Source organism: Anopheles merus, chromosome 2R, assembly GCF_017562075.2.
Source record: "Anopheles merus strain MAF chromosome 2R, AmerM5.1, whole genome shotgun sequence".
NCBI classification, from domain to species: domain Eukaryota; kingdom Metazoa; phylum Arthropoda; class Insecta; order Diptera; family Culicidae; genus Anopheles; species Anopheles merus.
This window is the reverse complement of record NC_054082.1, coordinates 8,471,266-8,493,046: the sequence shown is the minus strand read 5'-3', so window position 1 is coordinate 8,493,046 and position 21,781 is coordinate 8,471,266. Positions and strand designations below refer to the sequence as shown.

General features: G+C 45.2%; 1 protein-coding gene across 1 annotated transcript in view; it reads right to left on the bottom strand.

Annotated features, from left to right (window-relative positions):
• The window catches only part of LOC121590373, a 137,549-nt gene that overhangs the window by 90,371 nt on the left and 25,397 nt on the right, over positions 1-21,781 (bottom strand). The window contains exon 2 of the mRNA XM_041909993.1: positions 13,639-14,381. Within this exon, the coding sequence (XP_041765927.1) occupies positions 13,639-13,872 (234 nt within the window). The 5' untranslated portion in view covers positions 13,873-14,381. The remainder of the gene's footprint in view (positions 1-13,638; positions 14,382-21,781) is intronic.

Sequence of the window (21,781 nt, the reverse complement as noted above, 5' to 3'; positions counted from 1 at the left end):
AAAAACTTTGCCATCCCGAACCTTAAAGTCAATCTGCGACGGTAGCAAGCGCAACGAGCAACTTTCTTTACCAAACTGTGCGCGCAAAACTCGCTTCCTGTAGTTGCTGCCCGTTGCTCAAGGGGATGGAACTCTGGTGCTGGCGAATCTTCCTCTTTTTCTGCCTTGCCCAGCAGCACTTTAGCGTGTTGTTTGCTTCGGCTCGAGCCAGCACGACGTTGCTATTGCCTGGCATCGATTAAGGATGAGGAAAACTCCTAAACTACCACCGCCTGCTCTCCACCACAGCAATAGCACACACACCCTGATCACCATCGTTCATACTTGTCGTCCGGAACGGTGTTTACCTATCTAGCTTTCTTAGCGCAAGCGAGAAACAAACCTGTTCAGAATATCTCATAATCGTGCCCGCTGCTAGTCGCTTCCTTAGCTCGTGGCACTGCGGCAAACGACAGTAACTGATGGTTTAATAATGACAAAATAAATGGGTTGCTCATTTTCATGCAAATTTCCACCCCGTGTGGATGTGGCGGTTTAAGAAACCTCGGGCCCGGCACACCTTTGCCACCCACTTTGAGCGTGCCAGTGTTCCTACTTCACGATGCAAAACAAGCTCGGGAGCATGAAATATGCATTTTTCAACGCCATGGAGAAGAAGCCTTTCAACTAGCTGGGTCAGTTTGTTGGTTGTGTATAATGGGAAGCATATGGTTGAAATCTCTGGACAGTGTCATAGTTGGTTTATTTTTTCTTCCATCAACCAATGATTAATGTCTCCGGTGTGTTGCACTGATTTTTCTAGCAAGCTTTTCGAAGCTGTCTGCAGTGAAGCGTTAACGATCGCATTTGAAATTGAGTAGCGCCGAATAAAGGCTACAGACAAGGTAAACATAATATTAGAATGTAACAAACACAATTTACAGACGAGCTCCATCGATTGTTTTCGCCAGGAAAGTTCGTTTCCAGCACTGGCATTGACATTCTCCAGAATTGAACAACTTTTTCTATCCATCCATTCAGCACAACTTTCCCCAATGGCATCGGATATCGTGCAGCTCGTTGAGGGCCGTCGACAGTTTCCATGATGACGTCCGTCCACTTCTCGCATTACATTGCTATTGATTTCCACTGCCACCATTTGCACCACCGTCCTGCGGGTCGTGCGGGTTGGTGGTTCTCCCCTTGTAATAAAATGTTTGCAAATGACATTGGCAAACGTCCGAATGATGGGTTTGAATGCTGGAACAACTCTCGAGTGCAAAAAAGGTAGGTAGGTGGCAGTGTGCAAGGTAGTGGAATTAGCACCGACCAACCGAGCTTGGCGGTTTGGCAATTATTTGCTCATTGAAGTTTACCGTGCTGTAGTTGACATAGACGAACCCAAAGCCCTGGTGCGCTAAGAACTTTCTGGATGCTTTCCGTCCGCCACAAAGCCAACGGGCAATAATTAAGTTGGTGCTCAAATATGCTAGACTGTTTTCATTTGAATTGTAGTATCATTTATTTTGCTTGGATTAATCAAAGAACATGTTTCGTTCGTAGTTCATTATTTTTTAGAGCATTTTAGACCTTGCGAACTTAACTGTAAAATTTATATGTAATGTTTAGTGCAACGGTAGAGCATAGCCTTTACCAAAACGTCAACCTTCCAGCTGTGGTATACATTTTAATAGCTCGGTAAATTATTGCTTCACTATCCACTCTCGTATTCGAAGCCGTAAACCGAACCGACCAGATTCTGCCCCATTTTTCTTGGTTCGATTTAAATAATAGCACCCTCAGTCAACCTTAAAATCGATTCCCTCCACCGAAAACCGCCACCATAAAGCGAATCGCCTTCCCCACGATGCTTCCGTTGGCTCCCGTTCTTCGCCTCAGATGTTTCTGTTTTTTTCAATGAAAAGCTAACCCCTGGCGCCAACGTGACTTGCAAACCGTAGCCATTCCATGTAAATGTGTTACAAACTTGCACACTTGGAAGGAAAAATATCAAACTGCACCATCCTACCTGCAGCTGCATTGGCCGGCAGTTGGTGGAGGAAATTTAAAATTTATTCCCATAAATTTTCAATAAACACATCGAAAACAACAGTCGACGAGCATTTTCGACGGTCCTGGTATACCACACACACACAAACACACACAAGTAAGGTGAAAATTCTCGCGGGAAATGGATATGGTGTTGGGTTGAAAATGCACTCACAAACACACCCACACAGGTGCTAAATATTTAATCGCAACCATCGAAGACGCTACGAGACGTGTGGCAGGATGGGTTGTAACAATATGGAGCGAAGACTAACGAAGCAAAGTGTTGTATTTTCACAATGTAAGACTGTATACGGGACTGCTATAATGCACGTGTGCTGGGAACGGAGGGGTAGCGTATGGGCAGGATTGGATTTGTTGCACTTTAGTGGTCTCAAGGTGCATTGCAACACCCTCTGCTGCACCTTTTTGCGACGTACGAACGATGTTTACAGGGCAGAGTGAAGATATTTTTCGGTATACCCTTACCGGTGGGTTTGAAACACTAGAACATGCTTTCCCCCGGGCATGAAGCAAACTCAACAAAAGACGATCTAAACTATGCATTGGTTTTCCGAACCCGGTGAATCAATCGTAAAGGTTTCGTGTAGTGGAAAACTGCAACAATATGGACGAAAAACATATTCTACCAAGGCGTGCAACATTTTGGAAACGTATCAAAGCTGTAGGGAAGATTTTCACCGCCCAAACACACTCGATCCAAACGACAAGAAACGACACATGCCGTGACGCAGCGGCAGCAACACGCCTTGGCTCCCAGTTGGCGGCAGAAAAACCCGGAAAATTGAAACACATGAAAAACAATGAGATATCGTTTGCCAAATTTGTGCTAATCCTCCGAGAGCCATGAAAAATCCTCCTCTGTAACGACGGACCCATTCCGTGCCATGCTTTGATCGGTTGTACGGCATAGCAAGCTGCTTCGTACAAAGAAGGTGAAAACTGCCACTCCCTGGGCGACTTTTTTTATCGTATGCTTTTGGATGGCATATCGCCACACACACATAAACACGATACTAGAGTTTTTTTTTGCGTTTTCCGCCCCTAACCCAACACTGGTTCCGAATGTAGATGAGCTCAGGGATTTCTGCATAGCACATTCCAGGACAAGCAGTATCACGTTCGCAGGAAGGCGAAATACCGTAGCCATTCCCGCATGAAACGTGTGATGAGGTGAACTGGGAAATGTACTAAACCTTTTAGCGGCAATCAAAATTTAATACCTCATCATACATCGTTCGGTTGCTGTTAAGGTGTGCCTTGCCTAGATGTCTATGAATTCTGCCCTTTTTTTGAAAGAGGCTGCGATTTGCTTATTTGTTGGTTTTTGGTTTTTCAGCTCAAGACTAGAGCCACACAGCCATAGACGATTTTTCAAAGGGAGTTGCAACAATTCATCTATCAGCGCACTAAGGTTGATCCAATTCCCTTGTCAGGAGTAAAAGGAATACTAAACTCCACCCCAAGGTGAAAAGAAAGCCAAAATTAATCAACTTTCTACACATCATGGAGGCAGCAGTACATTGGTGTTGATAAAAGATGGCTAACCAAAACCAGTTAAAAAGTCGTAAAAAAAGCTTTGCGTGATGAAATTCTTCCTCTTGCTACTGATAGCACGAAATATTCCGGTTTATATCTGAGAGTACAAAAATCTCTGTCCGGTTTAAACACATCCATTGATCGGTGAGCGTCAACTACTCACCCCTTGTCGTCACTACATAGCTCGTAAAGTTTGCTCGACTTCACTACAAACAGAACGGCTAGATCGGTACGAGTAACCAAACCACAAACTTTGCCTTAAAGGAGGAAGGAAACACATTGGTGACAGCTTGACGACAGCTTGCATAACTATGAAAAAACTTTGTTCGGTCATATTTCTCTGAATGACTCGCAAGCAAAAAAGTATATTTGTGGAATTTGGTCGTGTGAGTGTCATAGCAGTCGGCATCAGCTTATAAACTAGCAAACTAACTCGCAAAGAGTCGTAGAGTTTTCACCACAAACTGGTTGAAAATGACATCATATCCCATGAGACCTTTCTAACACGTTCATATGTATTCCAAATAAGTTTAAAGGAGCATTTCTTCTTGTTTAACTCAATTCAGGAGAAAAAATATATTGGTGCATGCTACTACAATCTCGGTACAACAAATTGCTTTCATGTAGGTGATGTATGCGTGCAATGTATTGCCAGCTTTATCCAACACTTTCTCTGGTACACCGAAAACCTTCCTCCGTTTTTCACATCATACCAATGATCCAAATTCAATACGACACAACACAAAACATCCCCACTATGTTCGATGACCTTTTTTTTCCTTTCTTGCCCATCCATAAGACCCGAAGATGAATCGCTTTCACCGAGGGCGAACGAACTAATCCGAAACCGTACCTTACGATGGGTTCCGGGTTCGGTTTTGTTTCCATGCTAGTCTCAGGCAAAGCCTTCGATATTTCGACGCGCTGTTTCGCCGCGTATCCCATCCCAGGCATGCCAAGTGTTTGGTGCCTCTTTGAACGGTGCCGAGGCCTCTCGGCCTGTCGCCAAGTCGTGCGAAGTAAACCAATCACACTTGAGCGAATTTTTCGGTTCTGCCTCCTTTCACGGACAAAAGCACACTCAGCCTGGTACCACACTTCAGTGACAACAGTTGTATCCTTCGGGCCTGGTTGAAAAGGTAGGCTGCGGGGTGGACTTAACGTTTCACAATCCGGCCGCCAATTTATCAAATCCTTACAACAAATCCTTCGACATTAGTGGAGGATTTATTTGCTCGGTTGCTCGAACGGTACGTCCATTGGGCTTTGGGAGGGTTGGTGGAATGACGGTTAAAGTGTCCCTTTCCCTTTAAGAAGGCTTACATGCAACAGTCATTGATTGAAGTGGACTTTCAGCCGCGTGAATCTGAACTCTAAAAGTATGATATTTTCAAGACTAATATTACACACGTAATCCGGTCAAGCAAATGCCAGCCAATCAAAATACAGAAATGTATCTATTCCAGTTTATATCGCATAAACTTTCTTCCAGTCGCGATAAAAAGTTGACAACTGCCTTTAAATTCACCACGTGTCCTCATAGCAGCATACCCGTTGCTGTGTGCCCTAACTAACCCGATTCCGTTACTGACTCCTAAAATTCCTTCTCCCACACAGCAGTACTAATTAAGTAGCAGCATTCCAACAGCATTCCCTCTTGGTGAAGAGTTGCTTCTTCTCCATTTTTCTTCTCTCGTTTTCACTCACACTTGGCATTCGTTTTTTTCCTCCAAAAAACAGGATCTTTATTTTTGCCCTAACGATGACGAGCTGCTGATGATGGCCACGATTCCACGTCGGCGCGTCCTTTCACAGCGAATTAATTGCCGGCCACTTTATCACTTCGAAGATCGTCTGTTTTTTTTTTGTTAGTTGTTGCAACCGTGAGGACGCAAACGCGGACGGAAACCGGTTGATAAAAGTGCTTACCGTCGTTGCAGGAAGAAAGAAAACTCATAAAACGGCTGGTAAAATATCAACGGGAATTGCTTTCATTAGCCAGTTTTATGTGAAGCGGTTTTTGTTTGCGAGCCGAGCTAAATAAGAAGAAGCACAGCAACAAGGGTAGAGAGAGAGAAAGAGAGAGAGAGAGAGCAAGAGAGAGACAGAGAGAGCTGGTGGAACAACCCCGACCCAAACGGCAAAGGCGGAAGTAGAGGAAGTTTTCCAACACTCGATGGCGCCCCGTAAAAAGCGCCATTTGAGCGCTATGAGTATTGGGAAAGAAAAACAGGATGTTGGCTGTGAAAACCGGTTGAGAAGTTGAAGGATTCTATTTGATTTTGCCCTCAGTCTCGTTTCGCACTTTCGGGTGGAGACGTTTGGGTGTCGGATGGACGTGTGTGGGTGTCTTTTTTACTCTTCCCAATTTAAAACGCCACTGTGCACCGTGTCTGCAGATGCTGCCCCGATAATTTGATGACTAATGCTGTCCAAACGAAAACCCGGAAGGTCCTCAAAATCTTTGCTTCCTCACCAGGCGGACCACCAAGGTGAGCGGTTCAGGAATGCAACAGTGTGCAGGGAATGGAGTCTCAAATCTTTAATTATTCACACTGCAGTAAAATGAATGTGGCTCGCTGGCCTGGTGGCCATGGGGCGAGATCAGCGTCGTGCTACGCTTGCAATTCGAAGCGCTGGTTTGTTTTATGATCATTATTTATGTTGCATTTCGCTTGTCTCACGGATTTGATGCCCTAGCGTTGGTGATGAAACATGCAGCAATTAGCTGTTTCTAATTGAATAATAGATGAAGCGTCTGAAATGCGTTACTTTTTGGATTGGGTCGAATCTTTGGACCCAAGTAGATGATTCAAACCTAGTTTATCAATCAAGAGTATTATCGCATTGTAGGAAACTTTGTTATCATAATGCCAATCAGAGATTTAACTATAAATTTTGTTTTCTGTTGGTATTTGTATAAAAACACTTTTAAAATTCTGGTTATGGGCGTGATTTGGTGATACCATGAATGTAGCTCGATGTATGACTTTCAAATCATCAATGATGCTTCGGTTTAATTGAAAAGCTCTTGTGATGCATTCGTTTGTTTTCCATGAGTTACACATGCTAAGGTACAGGAAATACAATCCGCATGTAACCTGCACTCAAAAGATGTACCAGATTTGCCCTTCTTTCTACATCTCACGAATGACCAATGCTTGCTACAGCCAACCTTTTGCTCAGCTTATCAAAACACCCAGCCATCAGCGGTGCTGTTGTGTCCTATTTTTCCCACACACAGTGCAGTGTCCTCACTGCAGAAGGATCCACTTTCCAAACGGCCGGTCTTGCATTACATTACGACAACACTTTTTCTCTGACAACTATCAAGTACGGGAGGTGTGATCCCATTTAAGCTGTCTATTCTACGTACACTTGCTCTCCCGAGAGCACACTCTAGTTGGCCTCCTGCGTTGCAACAATGCAATGGGGGCGGTAGAAACAGAGCATACAATATTGATTGCAATTGCTCTGATAACTTTCTTGCAGACGCATTGCAAACGGTTCTACAAGCGGTACTGCAACAGGCGCACAATGAGTGCGCCCAATGGAAACATGAAACGGCTCCAACACCGGCAACGGTTACGCTATACATGGCTGTTGGGCAATTGGAGAGCTGGTAAAAGCGACCAGTGCAACTCCGAAGCCCGAGTTGCCACAACAAAACAACAACTCCGATACATTTCCACAAACGGTCGAATATTCGCTCGGATAGATAAACAAACAAGCAAACAAAGTACTTGCCCTACTCCCGTCCCTACGAGTGGCATGTTCCTACTCATCGTTTCTCAATCACTGTTGAGCAGGGTAAGGGTATTGCGGTGGTACCGGAGGTATAGATACTCAGTAGAGCTTTCTTCCTTATGAAAAAGAAAACTCGGACTAAACACAGCACTCGGACCACTAGGAACTATCTGTTGTGCCAATCGGTTCCCTAACTTTGCTGCCGTAGATTTTCTCCTGGAAAAACCCAACCCAGCTATGCGTCGTAAAATGGGACGATCCGACAGGATGGTGCTCAGCGCATATAGGTTACGCTATCAGTACCAACCCGAAAGATAACTTTTAAGAGGAAGGTCAAATCCATAGCCAAGCTTTATCCCTTGTTTTATCACCGAATGGCTTTGAAGAAGCGTTGATCATCCTAAAACACGTTACTCTTGAATGTTCGTGTGTATTTCCCCTAGTCAACGCGTATCTTGGACCAAGTCACACGTTTGAAACGAAAGTTTAGCTGATCGATGTAGTGCATGAATCCATAAAATAAAGTTTTGTGCCAAAATTTTGTATTACTGCATATTTCTGATTAGCATAAACTTCAACTAGATGACTGTCTCGTGGACAGAACGAAAAAGGAAAATATATGCTGAACTGGAAACCTGAACAGTCGGTAAAAATTATCGATCAAACAGTGGCTCGCTGGTCGGACATTTCATTATCGCTAAAAGCACATTCAGTCAAGCAAATAAATTAATCACCTCCTCGTCGAACCCCGTAAAAGCTATGGCAATGGATGAGAGTAGCCCAGGGAAGCCCCAGACCATACTTTCGAGACCGAAATCTATCATTTCGCAGACTATTTGCACTGCGAATGAACGCTTCCGAGACCTGTTTCATCCGAATGTCTCCGGACTGTTTGCCAAAGGGGGCTATCAAAACATTCGACCAACTATGCGCCTGTCGTCCCAACCCAGCCGATGACACCCAGTCGACGACAAACAAATTCCAACCGAGCTGGCGCCACAACCTTCAACGGAAAACGGTTCAAGATGATGTTCGCTACGGTCTGCACAGCGCCAACCCACCAGACCGGGTGGCTCCAAGCATCTGGGCACACAAACACAAGGAATTATGTTCGTGATAGATAGGACGCACCACCGTGCGTCCGAATGCGATGGCGACAGTGAAGCCGACCAGGCCAAACTTCGCCAAGCAGCATAAACGTCATCATTAAACATGTATCAAATAATTAACAGCATATGTCGGTAGGGTTCGACATGGTCCGATGTCCGGGACGATAAAGCGGCAACTTGTGTATGGTGGAACGGTTTTTGTGATGGAATCGATTCACTCGGGTGTGGTGTAGAGGCCGAGGGAAGGAATATGTGCCTTGAATGGCCCCGCAATTGGGAGCACTATTGAGTACATAAACATTTGTTTGGCACACAGCTGTGTGGCACTGCTTCGTTGTGATGTGCAGTCCATAGCATATGCTCGAGCTGTCCGGAATGGGTTCTTGACAGCGATGGGTGCATGTAATAGTGTATGATGCAGTCAAGTATGCTTTTAGTACTTTGCAAGTGGACGAACTCTGATCATTGTAAACAAAACAACTGTTGGGCGATTCCACATGATCGCTCTTCGTAATAAGAGGTTGTAGAGCAACGCTTTCAAGAAATGTTGTGGAATGAATGTTTCTGTATTAAGATTTTCTGTAGCGTTAAAGAGGTGGTATATTTGAACAGTTGCTGCAATACAGTAACTCTGAGAGCGTGCCGATTGCTCTGGACATTGCGGTAGCAAATAATTTTGAACCAATCCATCGAACACGGAGTCATGTTTATGGCCGTCCAAATCGCATTTGTGGGTAGAATTTATATATTTCCCGGTCTTTAAAGATGCACCCACTAAGGGACAAAGCACTTCCACGACAATGCGAGCGCACATGCTCTGAACGCACCGTTAGTCGACCGGTGTGCTTCGTGAATCATGAATGATTGAAACATGTTTACAGCAATTACGCCGCTCCATACCCATCATGCCGTGCTTCATTGATTGCGCAATCGTGTCGAACCGAGCTTCGAGGACAGGAGCGCTCGGGCGCGTATCTTCCTAGCATTGCGACGGGGAGCGGCGAGAGGATGGCAAGCGCTAGCCCGCTCCACTTGGTCCTGGTCAGGTGGAAGGGATGAAGTTTATATTCTAAGCATAAAACAAGCGGTGTACTTGCATGCGGATAGCACCAGCAGCATAACTCTCATGATCGTACCACAGCTGTCGCAATCAAACATGATGGCTAAACCTTCATCACAAACATACTCTCTCGGTAACGTACAAACACTTGCCGACGCACACATACACACACAACCACTTGAGCGGGTGGAGAGTTCATAAAATTTGCATTCTCTTCCACTGTTTCCCCCCCTGTCCGCTGCTTTCATCTTGCAAATCCTTGAGCTCCTTGCGAGCGGTACCCCCGACTGCCGCCCTTCGCACTCATCCGAAACGTTGATGGATGGGTTTCGTTGGATGATGAATGTGATCAGCTTTTTATTGGCCATCCTCGTCCCTCGAACAAAAAAAAAAAAACAAAGGGTAAAGGGTATACTGCTGCGGAAGGCAGCAAATCCCGCAGAGTAAGTAGCCACAGGGGTGCAAAAACCACATGTTTTGCCGCCATTTCAAACACCGCCCCTGTGCCCGTTGCCCGTAGTGCAATGAAACTTCGCTCAAGCGCACCGGGCCAAAACCTCATTCATATTACATTGGATTTTATTTGCCCACTTTATGGAGATGGAGTTGAAGTCAAGGATAATGTACTTTCGTGTCTTTTGGTCGTCGTTGTTTGGCAGGTTTCAACACCCATGGCTGATGGGTCGAGCTTGGGAGGTTTGTGCAAAAAGGAACACCATCAGCGTGCAGCGTACCCACACAGAGCCCATACACTCCCAGTGCCTCGAATGCGATACAATCATTTCGCTCCAGCGTTCTGACACACTATCACCACCGGTTTTCCGTTTTTCTCCCGTTGGGGGAGTGGAAGGAAGAGCACGTCCAAAGTACTTACTCGCGTAGTATTTACCGGATGACGGTTATGGTGAGTGCTTTCTTCGTTAACGGCAATCAACTGTCTCATCGCTTAGTGGTGTGCAACACAGCGATGTCATGTTTTCTCCACAAAGAAAAGAATATTCTAGCCAAAACGGTGCAACTGGCGCGTTTCGAGCTAAAGCCGTTAATATTTAAAACGATGGCAGGAGTTGTTATGTTAGTTAACAGACTGCTTAACAGGTTAGTTATGGCCAAATGTGTAATGAAATAAAAGATGCTGCAACATTTGGACAATTTAACACTAATCTTTTGCATGATTCCTGCAGCGCTCATGGAAATTGATGAGCGAGATCGAGGCTAATTTGAATTCTATAAATATTTGTAAAATCATCTCTTAGACCACGTATCTCATTATCATGCAGTAGCCTACATTATTGTTTGTTAAATTATACATGCACATATTTCTTAAACGCCAATAAATTTCTCAGTATGTTACAGCACATTAAACAGCAAATTAACCATTAACGTCGTTAGGGTGTTATGAAATGTACCCGATTGTAATGTAAAGCATCATAACCTATTGGCTTTAAAATGAGTTGTTTTCTTTTTGACATCTTACAAAATTACTATCTTGGTAACATTTTATTTAGGTTGAAAGGAAAAAAAGGACACAACATCTAAAATTTTGTTTATTTGTATTCCTCATTGCTTAAAATACTTCCTCGATTAAATGTACAAATTGGTCGCAGCCATTGCTAATACATTATGATTCTACTAGAAAAGGTCACACTATTCACAAACGTCATACTCCAACGACCTTCGTTCGATGCATCATATCAACGCGTTCAACACGCTGCACTGTTAGGCCCAATTTTCTCCGTACACCATTTACTACCCAATAACATCGGCCAAAATCATAAAAATGGTGTCCCACAAAGTGGCCGGCGGGATAATTTGATGCCAGATTTGCATCAGATGCACGGCACCATGGAACTGATTTATATGAGTGTCGTGGTTTAGTCGTCCCGCACCGTCATACAATGTTGAGCACGAACGGATCGTTGAAATAGCGATCAAATGCAATCAACAGTTATGGTTCCACAAATCATAAAATTGTGTACCGCGTGCGATGGTGTGAAAAGGTGGAGAGCAAAAACAGGTTCGGAACACTCATTAATCAGTGCATCGAAATTTCGGACTCATCGATGTGTATTCCCACTCACTGTGACCTAGAGGAGCGGGTACTTGTTCGAGAACATAAATTAATTCTCAACTCGTTAGCCTGTCGGGATCTATATTGACAGCAAGATTAAAGATGCATAGCAAAAAACCAAGCGCACACCACTGACGATTGGCGGATAAATTATACACTTCGGAGATTCGTCTCGGCAAAACCCTTCCGGGACAGCTTGCCTAGGTCATGATGAGTTTCGACAGCGAGCCGATCGCGTCTTGGCGTTAATCTGCAGCAATTACTCTTCCTTGCACTAATCGGAGATGATCGTCTAGCGGTTTGAAGATGGAATTTTTCTTTCATTGAAGCATCGCATCTTGCATCACGCGTGCACTTGGTGCACCGGTCCAAGCAAGGAACAAGAACCTTGGAAAAACAAATCTCGATCAGCTCGATAGTACACTCCAATAAATCTGCGCCAACAGACTACACCCAAACAAGTCTCACTGTCACACGGATGTCAAACCTTGCACGTTGCCCTTCAACTACCGGTGACTGCATAAGGGGCCGAGCTAGGTATTCTTCCGTCTTTCAATTGCACCATCACGATGCGATGGTGTCAGATTGCCAAACTGATCGCATCTGTGCATATTAATATGCCGCTGAACGTGATCGGACGCATGGGTGTGTATGACACGTCCCGCAGTCCCGTTTCCCTCATGGTTTCGAGTAAAAAACTCACTCTTTCGCACATGTTGTACCCCCAAACGGACAACCGCCTCGTTCAGCAGCAGCGCTCCATCGGTTGGGATTAGTTTCATACCATCCGAGAGTGTCGGGTGTCGGCGAAAGGTGAAACACTACCCGAATAAAAAAAAGGCATCGCGAGAGGATTGGAAAGCAACGACACTTTATAATTAGCTAATAGGTAACGCAGAACGATCTTCCCGCTTATTGCCTAGGCCAGGGCTTATTGGTGGCAAATATCAAACCCTTCGCTGCGTTGCGTTCTTCTGCCGCGCCGGATCATCATTATGGGTCCAATCGGATTGTTTCACCCAAACGGCAATTTGACTCGTGTTGAACGATGTGCATGCAGCGCCCGGCTATGCGCACTGATCATGGTAGCTATCGACGCCCTTTTTCGCGCCACAACGCTTGGCGACCGTCGAACACTCTCCATCCTACTTCCTCGTTCAAACGTGGTCTCCCTGCAGCCAAGGTTGCTGTACACGTAAGAAATGCCACAGCATGCAGTTCAAGCCGTCCCTCTAGCCGCGCCAAAACTGCAATCTTCCTCTGTATGTGTAGACACACACACTACCTGTATCCACCGAATCGACTGATCTTCTCCGCGACCGATCGAAAAAGGGACGCATAACTTGCAACCTGAGCAGCGTTTGGAACCGGCTACCGGGGTAGTTCGGGTTTGCCAACCAAGCCAAACGATGATGGGCAAATACACGCACCAATTTCTAAAATTACAGCCGTCTTCTGCACTGAGCTCTCGTTTCTCACCATCATGACTGCAGCTTCTCTTCTCCACCTTTTTTGTGGAACCATTTTTCAACCCTTCGGCACGGCGACACTGCAGCACTGCGCTTGCAAAGTGCTCGCGTCATCGGCCGCCCGGCTTCCTAATGCGAGTTCGCCAATATTTATAGTCGATTGTGACCGAATGGGGATGAATCTTTTAAAAATAGGATTGAATTACATGTCGCCACCCCGGCACCGTCGGGAAGGGAGGGAGCGGGGTCGTCGCACAATCGTCATCATCATAATGCCACCGACACCGAAAGACCAATGCGCGGTCGTCAAGTCGTGCGAAAGGTCTCTTGGCATACCGGTCCAATGTTCGATCAAGTTCTCGGAGTGTCGTTTACATCGGCGATTTCATTTCATGTAGTCCGCACGGGGAGCAAAAAGATGTATCTTGATTCATATTGGAGCATCATGGCAACAGCTAAAACGCTTCTAGTGTTAGTGAAATGACATCCAGGAAACGATGGATATATGGAGATGCCAGGTCTTTGTGACTTAGTTTTATAATTACAGTAAAGATTTTTGCAGAATCCGCTTCTTAGTAGTTGCTATTCGCTTACCTCTTCTTCGTTGCTGGCCGTATTAACGGAATCCATACTTTGCGACAATGCCAACGGGGCCATCGGCGTCATCTGACCCATCGAGCTGTCCATCTTGAGGTTGCCGGTGGCCGACTGGCCGGTCTGTCCGAGTCCGGTGTGGTTGTTGTTGGCTGCGTTCACGTTCAGCGCACCGTTCATAGACGGACTGCTGACAACGGTGTTCGATTGTGCTACGACCGGCGAGCTAAACATCGGCGGCTGCCCAACGGCCCCAACTGCGGCTGATCCGGTACTGCTGACGGGAATCGTGCCCAGCGGCGACTGGCTGGTAAGTGCGCTGGCAACCGAGACGGACACTTGGTTCGGTTGCGGCGAGATCGATTGCTGCACCTGCTGTACCTGTGCGTCCGAGCCAATCGATTGCTGGTGGTGCAGTTGTTGAAGATGCTGTTGCTGCTGCTGCTGCTGCTGTTGTTGCTGCTGCTGGTGATGGTGTTGATGGATTTGGTGCTGCAGCAGGGCGGCTGCGGCGGCGGCAGCGGCAGCGGCCGATGGGTGCGCCGGGACGAGGCAGTTGCCGAGGGCCGGAAGGGCAGCCGCCGCGACGCCGGGCAGCGCGGTCGTGCGGAGTCGCTTCGGCGATAGGACCTGCGGGCCGCTCGCTACCGTAATCTGCGGCGCTGGCCTACGTTTCACCACGGTCGACGAAATGGTGACGGAATTTACTGACGCGCCACTGAATCGAACACCATGTGCCGATCCTGCAAGATGAGAAGGAACGTACAAAGAAGGGAGTTAATATATAACACTCGCAATAGGAAAAGGAAGTAAGAGGTAATTTAAATTGTTTTTAAATGTTTTTTTTTTTTTTAATAACGTATGAACCTTCACAGCCAGTTGCAATAGCATATAGTTATGCCGTGCTATTGCACTACTTGACGTAAAGTAGGTTAACGCATGCCGGACAAGCAGTACTGATTGCAGTTGGAATGTCATGATTAAGATCTGTATAATTAATTCCAACCAACGCTCAGAAGGCTTGAGTTTAATCTACGCACACACGTGTAAACTGGTCTTATGGATGCAGCGTACATTCTGCGTCCGTTTGGTTGTGGCTGTGGAGTAAGAAGATATGCCAGCGCATGGTTTTCCACAACTCTACAATACATTCATGATGTGGCGGTACGGTAACACAACATTGATGGCACAAAACAGTGTTCAATGAAGACTGACGTCATGCATTCATTGATGTTGCAGCATTCATTGAACACGTTGATAACTATAGAATTAAATCATTTTAAAAGAATGATGGTGAACAGTTTTTTAATGCGATAATACGCTTTACCTTGCAATACATTTCTTTACAAAATAAAATCAAAACACTAGAGCGCTCAAGACAGTGGGAGGGTAGAGCAAAACACAACTCCAAATCTGGGCCAATTTTCGCAAAGTACTTTAGCGGCATCATAAACATTCCGGCGAGCGCAAACAGCACCCACCCCCAGGGGAACCTGTTGCCTCCAAATCTTCATCATAACTCATGCGCTAACGATTACCGCGGGATGGGATTTCTCTGTACAGCTCTTCCAGCGATGCGTCGATGCTAATCCCGGTACGAACTTGGACGGTACTCGGCCGCTGCCACCAAATTCGTACCGTGAGACTTGTTGCGGAGGGGTTTATTATTAGCGTACCCGTTTGGTGTTACCGCACGTTAAACGACTGCGCGTCGTTCGCGCTATAGTCGTGGCTATTCGGCACAGGTGTTGTCAGTTGTGACGCGTCAAAAACCGACCTCTCCGCCAACCACCCACCCGGAGTCATTCCAACGTTTCGGTATCCCAGCACACGCACACAGCGAAGCGTTTTGGGTGGCTTTCGGATTTCTACCACAGCCTGGAAACTGGTGCATTGATGGCCACATGCCACTAGCGGTAAACAGCACGCCAAACGCAATGAGCAATGTGGGTAGAAGGGATCAAACGGGGTTTGGGTCGGTGCGAACTGGCCGCGGTTTAGAAATAACGTAACGAAATACGATGCGCCTAGGCTGCTGCAGCCGTAGCCGTAGTGCAATGCAATCGATCATCATCGTTGCAGTGGCGAGCCGCGACCAGCGACGGCATGTTTGGTGCGGCCAACGTTGGCGTTAACCGAGCAGCGAGCTCCGCGCGCTGGATGTTGTCGGTGTTCATTACAAACGCCCCAACGATATGCAACGCCACTAGAGGCGTTTGAGATTTTTGCATTATACAAGTCTGAATTGAAAAGTAAATAAAATGCAACTCTTGTAAAATGGTTAATTTTTTCTTCCAATGTTGTATATTTTTCTGTTGTTCCTCTAGAAACATTTCAATCCACTACAAGTTGCGTCTCAGATTCATGTGGGTTTGATGGCCATAATTCGAATTTACCAGCCTACAGCTAAGCACAACCAAATGGAACAGGTTCTTTTTCATCAAGTGTTAGTACACCTACATGTACAACAGTTGCAGGTTGCATTTTCAACAATCATATCATATTAGATTTTTTCATATTTCAATAATCTAATTTGATTTGTAAATATTAAGACAGTGACAGTGCAGGAACGATCAAGTAAAACCGTCAACAGATTTGATGTTGGTTATAATGTAGAGAAAGGGATTATAGAAAAGCGAAAACAATTTATATAAAACAACATCTTTCTTTTTACGTAGTTGCATTCAGTCAGTATTACACAATTCATTAAACACTTGTATCCGCTTACCGATTTGCATTGGAAAAGTGCCAAGAATTTATTGAACGGTTACACAAAACGAACCCAGTTTGAAAAATGCTCTCAGTATAAGCATCGTTCGGCCATTTTTATTACCTTCCCATCTTCAACGATTTCATATACGCTCGTTTATATCCCTCTCTTCTAGAACCCTACGATTGACGCTAGTACACTAAAATTATACCACGAAAAATGTACATTGCTCCTCCTGGTGAACGCGAGACAGGTCGCAATTCTAAGCACGATGGAATATCTTGCTTTTTGTCAGCAAAACCCACTCACTCCACAACCAATCATTCCGAATCGATGAGCGATCATTATTTATCGTGTCTATGCCTCGAAGTGTGGCATTGGCTCAGAGCATCAGTATCGCTTCGGGTTGATCATAAAATCATTACCATTAATCAACCTGTACTTTTAAACAAGACGTAACCGTTGTAAATACAGCGGGAAACGGCAGATACACCGCAAACCGAAAGCACATGCCCTAGAATCGATCGTTGATGAGATGTGGAATTATAATGTTGATTAATGTGCGCTTTGGAAAACATGCACTGTGGCCGGTTTTTCATTGAGAAAAGATTAGAGTTGAATACAGCAAGGAAGAAAATTACAACCTTATAAATCATCTTCTAACCTACTTGTGTTGATACTTGATTAACCGAGTCCAAGAAAAATCAGTGCATTATATCAAAATTATGAAAACTGAATGTTCTGTTCCGAAATCGTGTCACGCAGAAGCAAAAAAAAAAAAAATACACACAACCAGTTTTCTCATCCTTCTTTGCCAAATGTATTTTCCTACATGAAACAAACAGTCCACCCAACGTCTAATATTCTGCTCATTTTGATGTGCTCGAGCGATGCAAAAATTAATTAACAGCCAAGCTGCTGGGCCAAAAAACCACACCAACCATCTGTACGCAGTGAAACTTGATCCTTGGTACCATAAAGTTTGCTTCATCCTAGATGTGAATATTAAAATATATTCTTCTCGGCAGCGCTCGACTGTTTGACGGCACAGACTGCTCGCTGGTATCGCTTCCGGATAGTGACGCAAAGCAGGAAAACCCAACCCGAACCCGAACCGGAAGCCGGACTGAGAGTTGGCGCATTTTTTATCATCAAATCTCGAGCACACTTGCACGTGGTTGGTTCAACGAGAAATGAAAGAATGCAAAAATGGACGAACAAAAAAAAAAAAAGAACAGCCATAATCAGTGAATCTCGGTGGTGCATAAGGATAGCTTCACTAAAAAAGATTGTTTTTTGTTGAGACTGCACCGTTGCAAACATTATGTTGCCGCTTACCGACGGGTGGTTTAAATAGTGGCGCATTTTTATGGATATCCGGGGGAATGACGGCACCTGATAAAAAAGTTTGGTGCATTATCCGTGGTATGTTTAAGCACATACTGTGCGTGGAAGTTGCGAGAGTTAAGAGATTTAGAGAGTTTAGACCTGATCTGTAAACTGATGCGTTTATTTTAGGTTGCATGTTAAAGGTCCATTAACGTGATACATAAAACCAACTTTATTGTTCGTCGTATGTTTCCTATCACTTGTGAGTTCAATTTGTTTTTGTTATAAAAAGACGCAACCACATGGATAATCTAAACCGATGACTCATTTGATTGAAACTGTAAAATTAGTTGATAGCTTTTGATTACTTCAAACGATTGAACGACATCTTTACTTGACTCAACCAACTCCGGATAGGAGGCACTTCATAGAGATTGCATTACCAAATTGGTCAAAGAAACCACAATCGAGCACATAACACACCAAAAAGCTATCCCACCAGGACTGATCGATAGCAGTGGTTGCTGTACCAGATTGCAAACTCGTCCTCACTAGGGTTCCTCCTTGGTGGTAATTGGAAGATGGCAGTCATTGGAAACCACGGGCCAAACATCGACCGAACCATTCCCTAGCTGGCGACTGTTCCTGTTGTAATTAAAGGCGGAAAGATGCCGACCTTCCTCACACGCGCAATCAACGGCAGCAGTGAAAATATACGCAAAAGTCTACCATCGACCATTCCCTTGAGCTTGCAAAAACTTCTAGTACAAGTTTTTGTCCCATGCGAAAAACCGATCGCAGAACGATGGGGCACAAAGGTTACAGATGATTGCAAAATTAGAATCCAATTGACGCCGGGGACCCATGTGTGCGGTGAAGCGGAACCATTGGTCCAACCATAAAATGAATTTCACTTCAATTAATTCCTCAATTGAACTTGATTGTGTAAAAGCGCTGCTACGCCAGCCCATCCTCCCCACAGCTACTAGGCGAAGGTTGGCTTTTGCCCGACGGTACGGTGCTGTGAATTGCGTTCAAATTAATTTTCCGCAAAAATGAGGTAAAAACGTACACGTTGTAGTGTGCGCTTACATGAATAGCAATTTGCTTAATTATTGCACATGAAAAAAACTTTATTTTTCTTATGGTTTTACTTGGGAAATCGTGTGTTTAGGACAAAGTAACGGTATTCGATGAATTATGTTTTTGTAATAGAAAAGAACAAAACAACAACAATCCCATTAAATATTGTTGAAAAATCACATCAAGATCATAAACGGTCTGGTATCCAAATTCAAGCCCGATTAAGACATTATAAGCGACCGCTAATGCAACATAAACCAGGCGCCTTTTACCGGATGGGACGTTCCGCTTTAATGCACGAAAAGTTTTATCCGTCTAAAGGCGTGTAATAACCAGCGCTGGACCTTTTAAGCCGATTAGCAGCTACTAGTTTCTAGGCTCCCCTTCTGTAGCCTCCTACCTCTCGCTCTCTTTCTCTCTAGTCGCACACGAATGTGTCTCTCCAGAGCGATGTGCTCCATTCACAGGCTTACCTTGCCGCGTGCAAGTCCTTTGACCATTAATCTTTTCCTTTCGCTGCGAGCCGTAAGTGTTTCGGCGAAGGACGTAGGATCTCCGTTTCATTGTTTAAGCCGGAAACAAGTGCCCCCTTCGCTTTGGTGGACTCATACAAATACTTGCGAAAAGAAAATTAAACCTCTTCTTTTTTCACTCTGCCATGTGTCTCTAACGTTGATTCGCACAGAGTTAGCACTCGCTTTCCGGTACGTTTCGTTGGTTGTCGAGCGTCAAGAGGCACTTGCCACCGTTCCAGTGCTGCACATTCTTCCTCGTCTGCTGCCATCCTTTGCTCTTAATTAGGGATGAATTATTTCCATTATATTCCATATCTCCAACAGCTACCCGTACCCGGCTGAGGACGTAGACAACGCCAGGCTTCTTTTCCTATGAAAGACAGGCTTCTCATCGCTAACGCGACAAAACATCTCCATTCCAGTGCAGCAATGCATGAAGAAATCGCGTTTACCAACGCTTATTTCGCTCAAGCGTTCGGTTTCTTTCGTGCACACCTTCAAAATCTCCCCTCTCCCCATCAACGGAATGCGTTGAACGAAATCCTGCCGGTCCACGCGAGGTGTACACAATGGACGACGAGGCCGATTTGCGTGCTCACTTTGCGACACTTCCAAGCGTACAAGGGAGCCTTCTTGTAGTCGGACCCAAAAAACCGATCACAAAGCGCCCTGGAATGTACCCGTTTTGGTACGCAAACGCCAACAGAACGTGTAGGTATGTTGTCATTCCATAGTAAACGAGATCCAGTCTACGCGTGGCTAATTAAACCCCCGACAGCCAGTTTTCAAGCAGTACGAACAACTTTACGCCCGCACTGTACTGACCAGTGCTGTCCCAGAGCGACAACTCGGCGATGAAAACAATCTCACACCAAAGAGCTACAACTACAACTGATGCCAATTCAGACCCGGAAGTGGTGCTTTTAGTGCCAGGGCGGGACAATGCTGACCGCTTGCGGAAGTACAATCATCATCACACCATTATCATGATCTCCGAGACAGTCAGTATCATCGGTGCCCTGCTCATCCGGTTGGCATGCAGACGGGGCTGGAATTTGTCCTACTCAACAACTCCGACAGCAGCGGGATGATGTCGATGATAATACTCTTATTAAAGAAACAAGAGTTGTACGCACAGAACTCAGTGCAAATGGTCAGTGCCTGTGATATCCTGCCATGTCTGTCTCGGCTGTAACTCACAATGCTGTGAACGGTGGAAAAGGCACTGGAGGTATTTTCCCAGGTGATTCACGGTGCTCTAGAAGAAAGACGTCAGCATTAGTGCCTAAATTCACCCGACATTCTGCAGCAAATCAGTCCGAACATTGCAACTGTTCGTCGTTCATCTTTGTCCTTGGACGCTGGCTATGCCACCCACTAGCCGAAACAACAGCTCGGAAACGATTAAGCTTTATTTATGGTGTGTCTCATCACGTTCGGGGCACAACCGTAAGTAAAATGTCCATTGTTGGAGTGGTTCAGTTTCAGCAGAGCTTGACACAGGTCTTTTTTCCCCTCCACTTTGCGTGGACAGGAAAAACGGGAGCGGTATCATGTAGCCTGGACATCAAAAGTATCCACGGATGATCCTGTTATGGCCCTGAAAATTTTTCGCAGAAAATCAGCAGCCCACATACGTCGTCGAACATTTTATAAAAATAGTTTTCGGTAGCTCGGTTTTATAAATTTAAGAATAATCCATAAATCTTCTTTAAAGATGTTTGTTGTAACGGAGAAACGAAGAATAGTGAATACACTCGTTTTCTAAATTACGCTTTCAATGCAATCGAATAGTCAAATGTCTTGTCTATTTGTCAACAACAAACATTTCCACTTTCCAACAACCTTCCAAGCTGACATGTTCGCGATCGACCAGCGTTAGCGAACTAAGCCCTAGATACCTATTCAATTCCCTCACACTCAATTGTACCGTGTGATTGATGAAAGCGTGTGATTTTGGCATCCGTCGGTGCATTGAACTGTCAGGACTATTGGTATTGTGCGAATTGACAGGGATTTGGTTTTTATTTTTTGCACCCTAGTCCACACCACACACAACTTCAGCCAGAGGTGGTGGTATACGCGCTGAAGCTCATGTTCTATTTGTTATGCACGCTGTAGAGTTTGGCCCAGTGTGGTGCTACCCGTATCGTTTGCTCCAGTTCCCTCAAATATAGGGGCTGTAGTTGTAGGGAATAACCATACTAATCTAAATAAGATTATCCAATACATCGTGAAGAGGTGCATTCGCATTCAATGGGAAGCAAATACAAAAAAAGGACGCCCCTTATTCACCTGATCCTGAGCTGACAGATTGATATTGGCATCGATACAGGTGCGAGCAGGGTGGCCGGATGATCAGCCAGGTGTAAGGGTGTATGTGTGAAGCAATTGGAATGAATGCACGATGGAAGGATTGACAAATGAAGTAGACGTGTGTCGCTGAAGGATGAGAGATAATGGATTCTGAAATGCAGGTTGATAGGTACGTCTGTTAGTGAAAGGA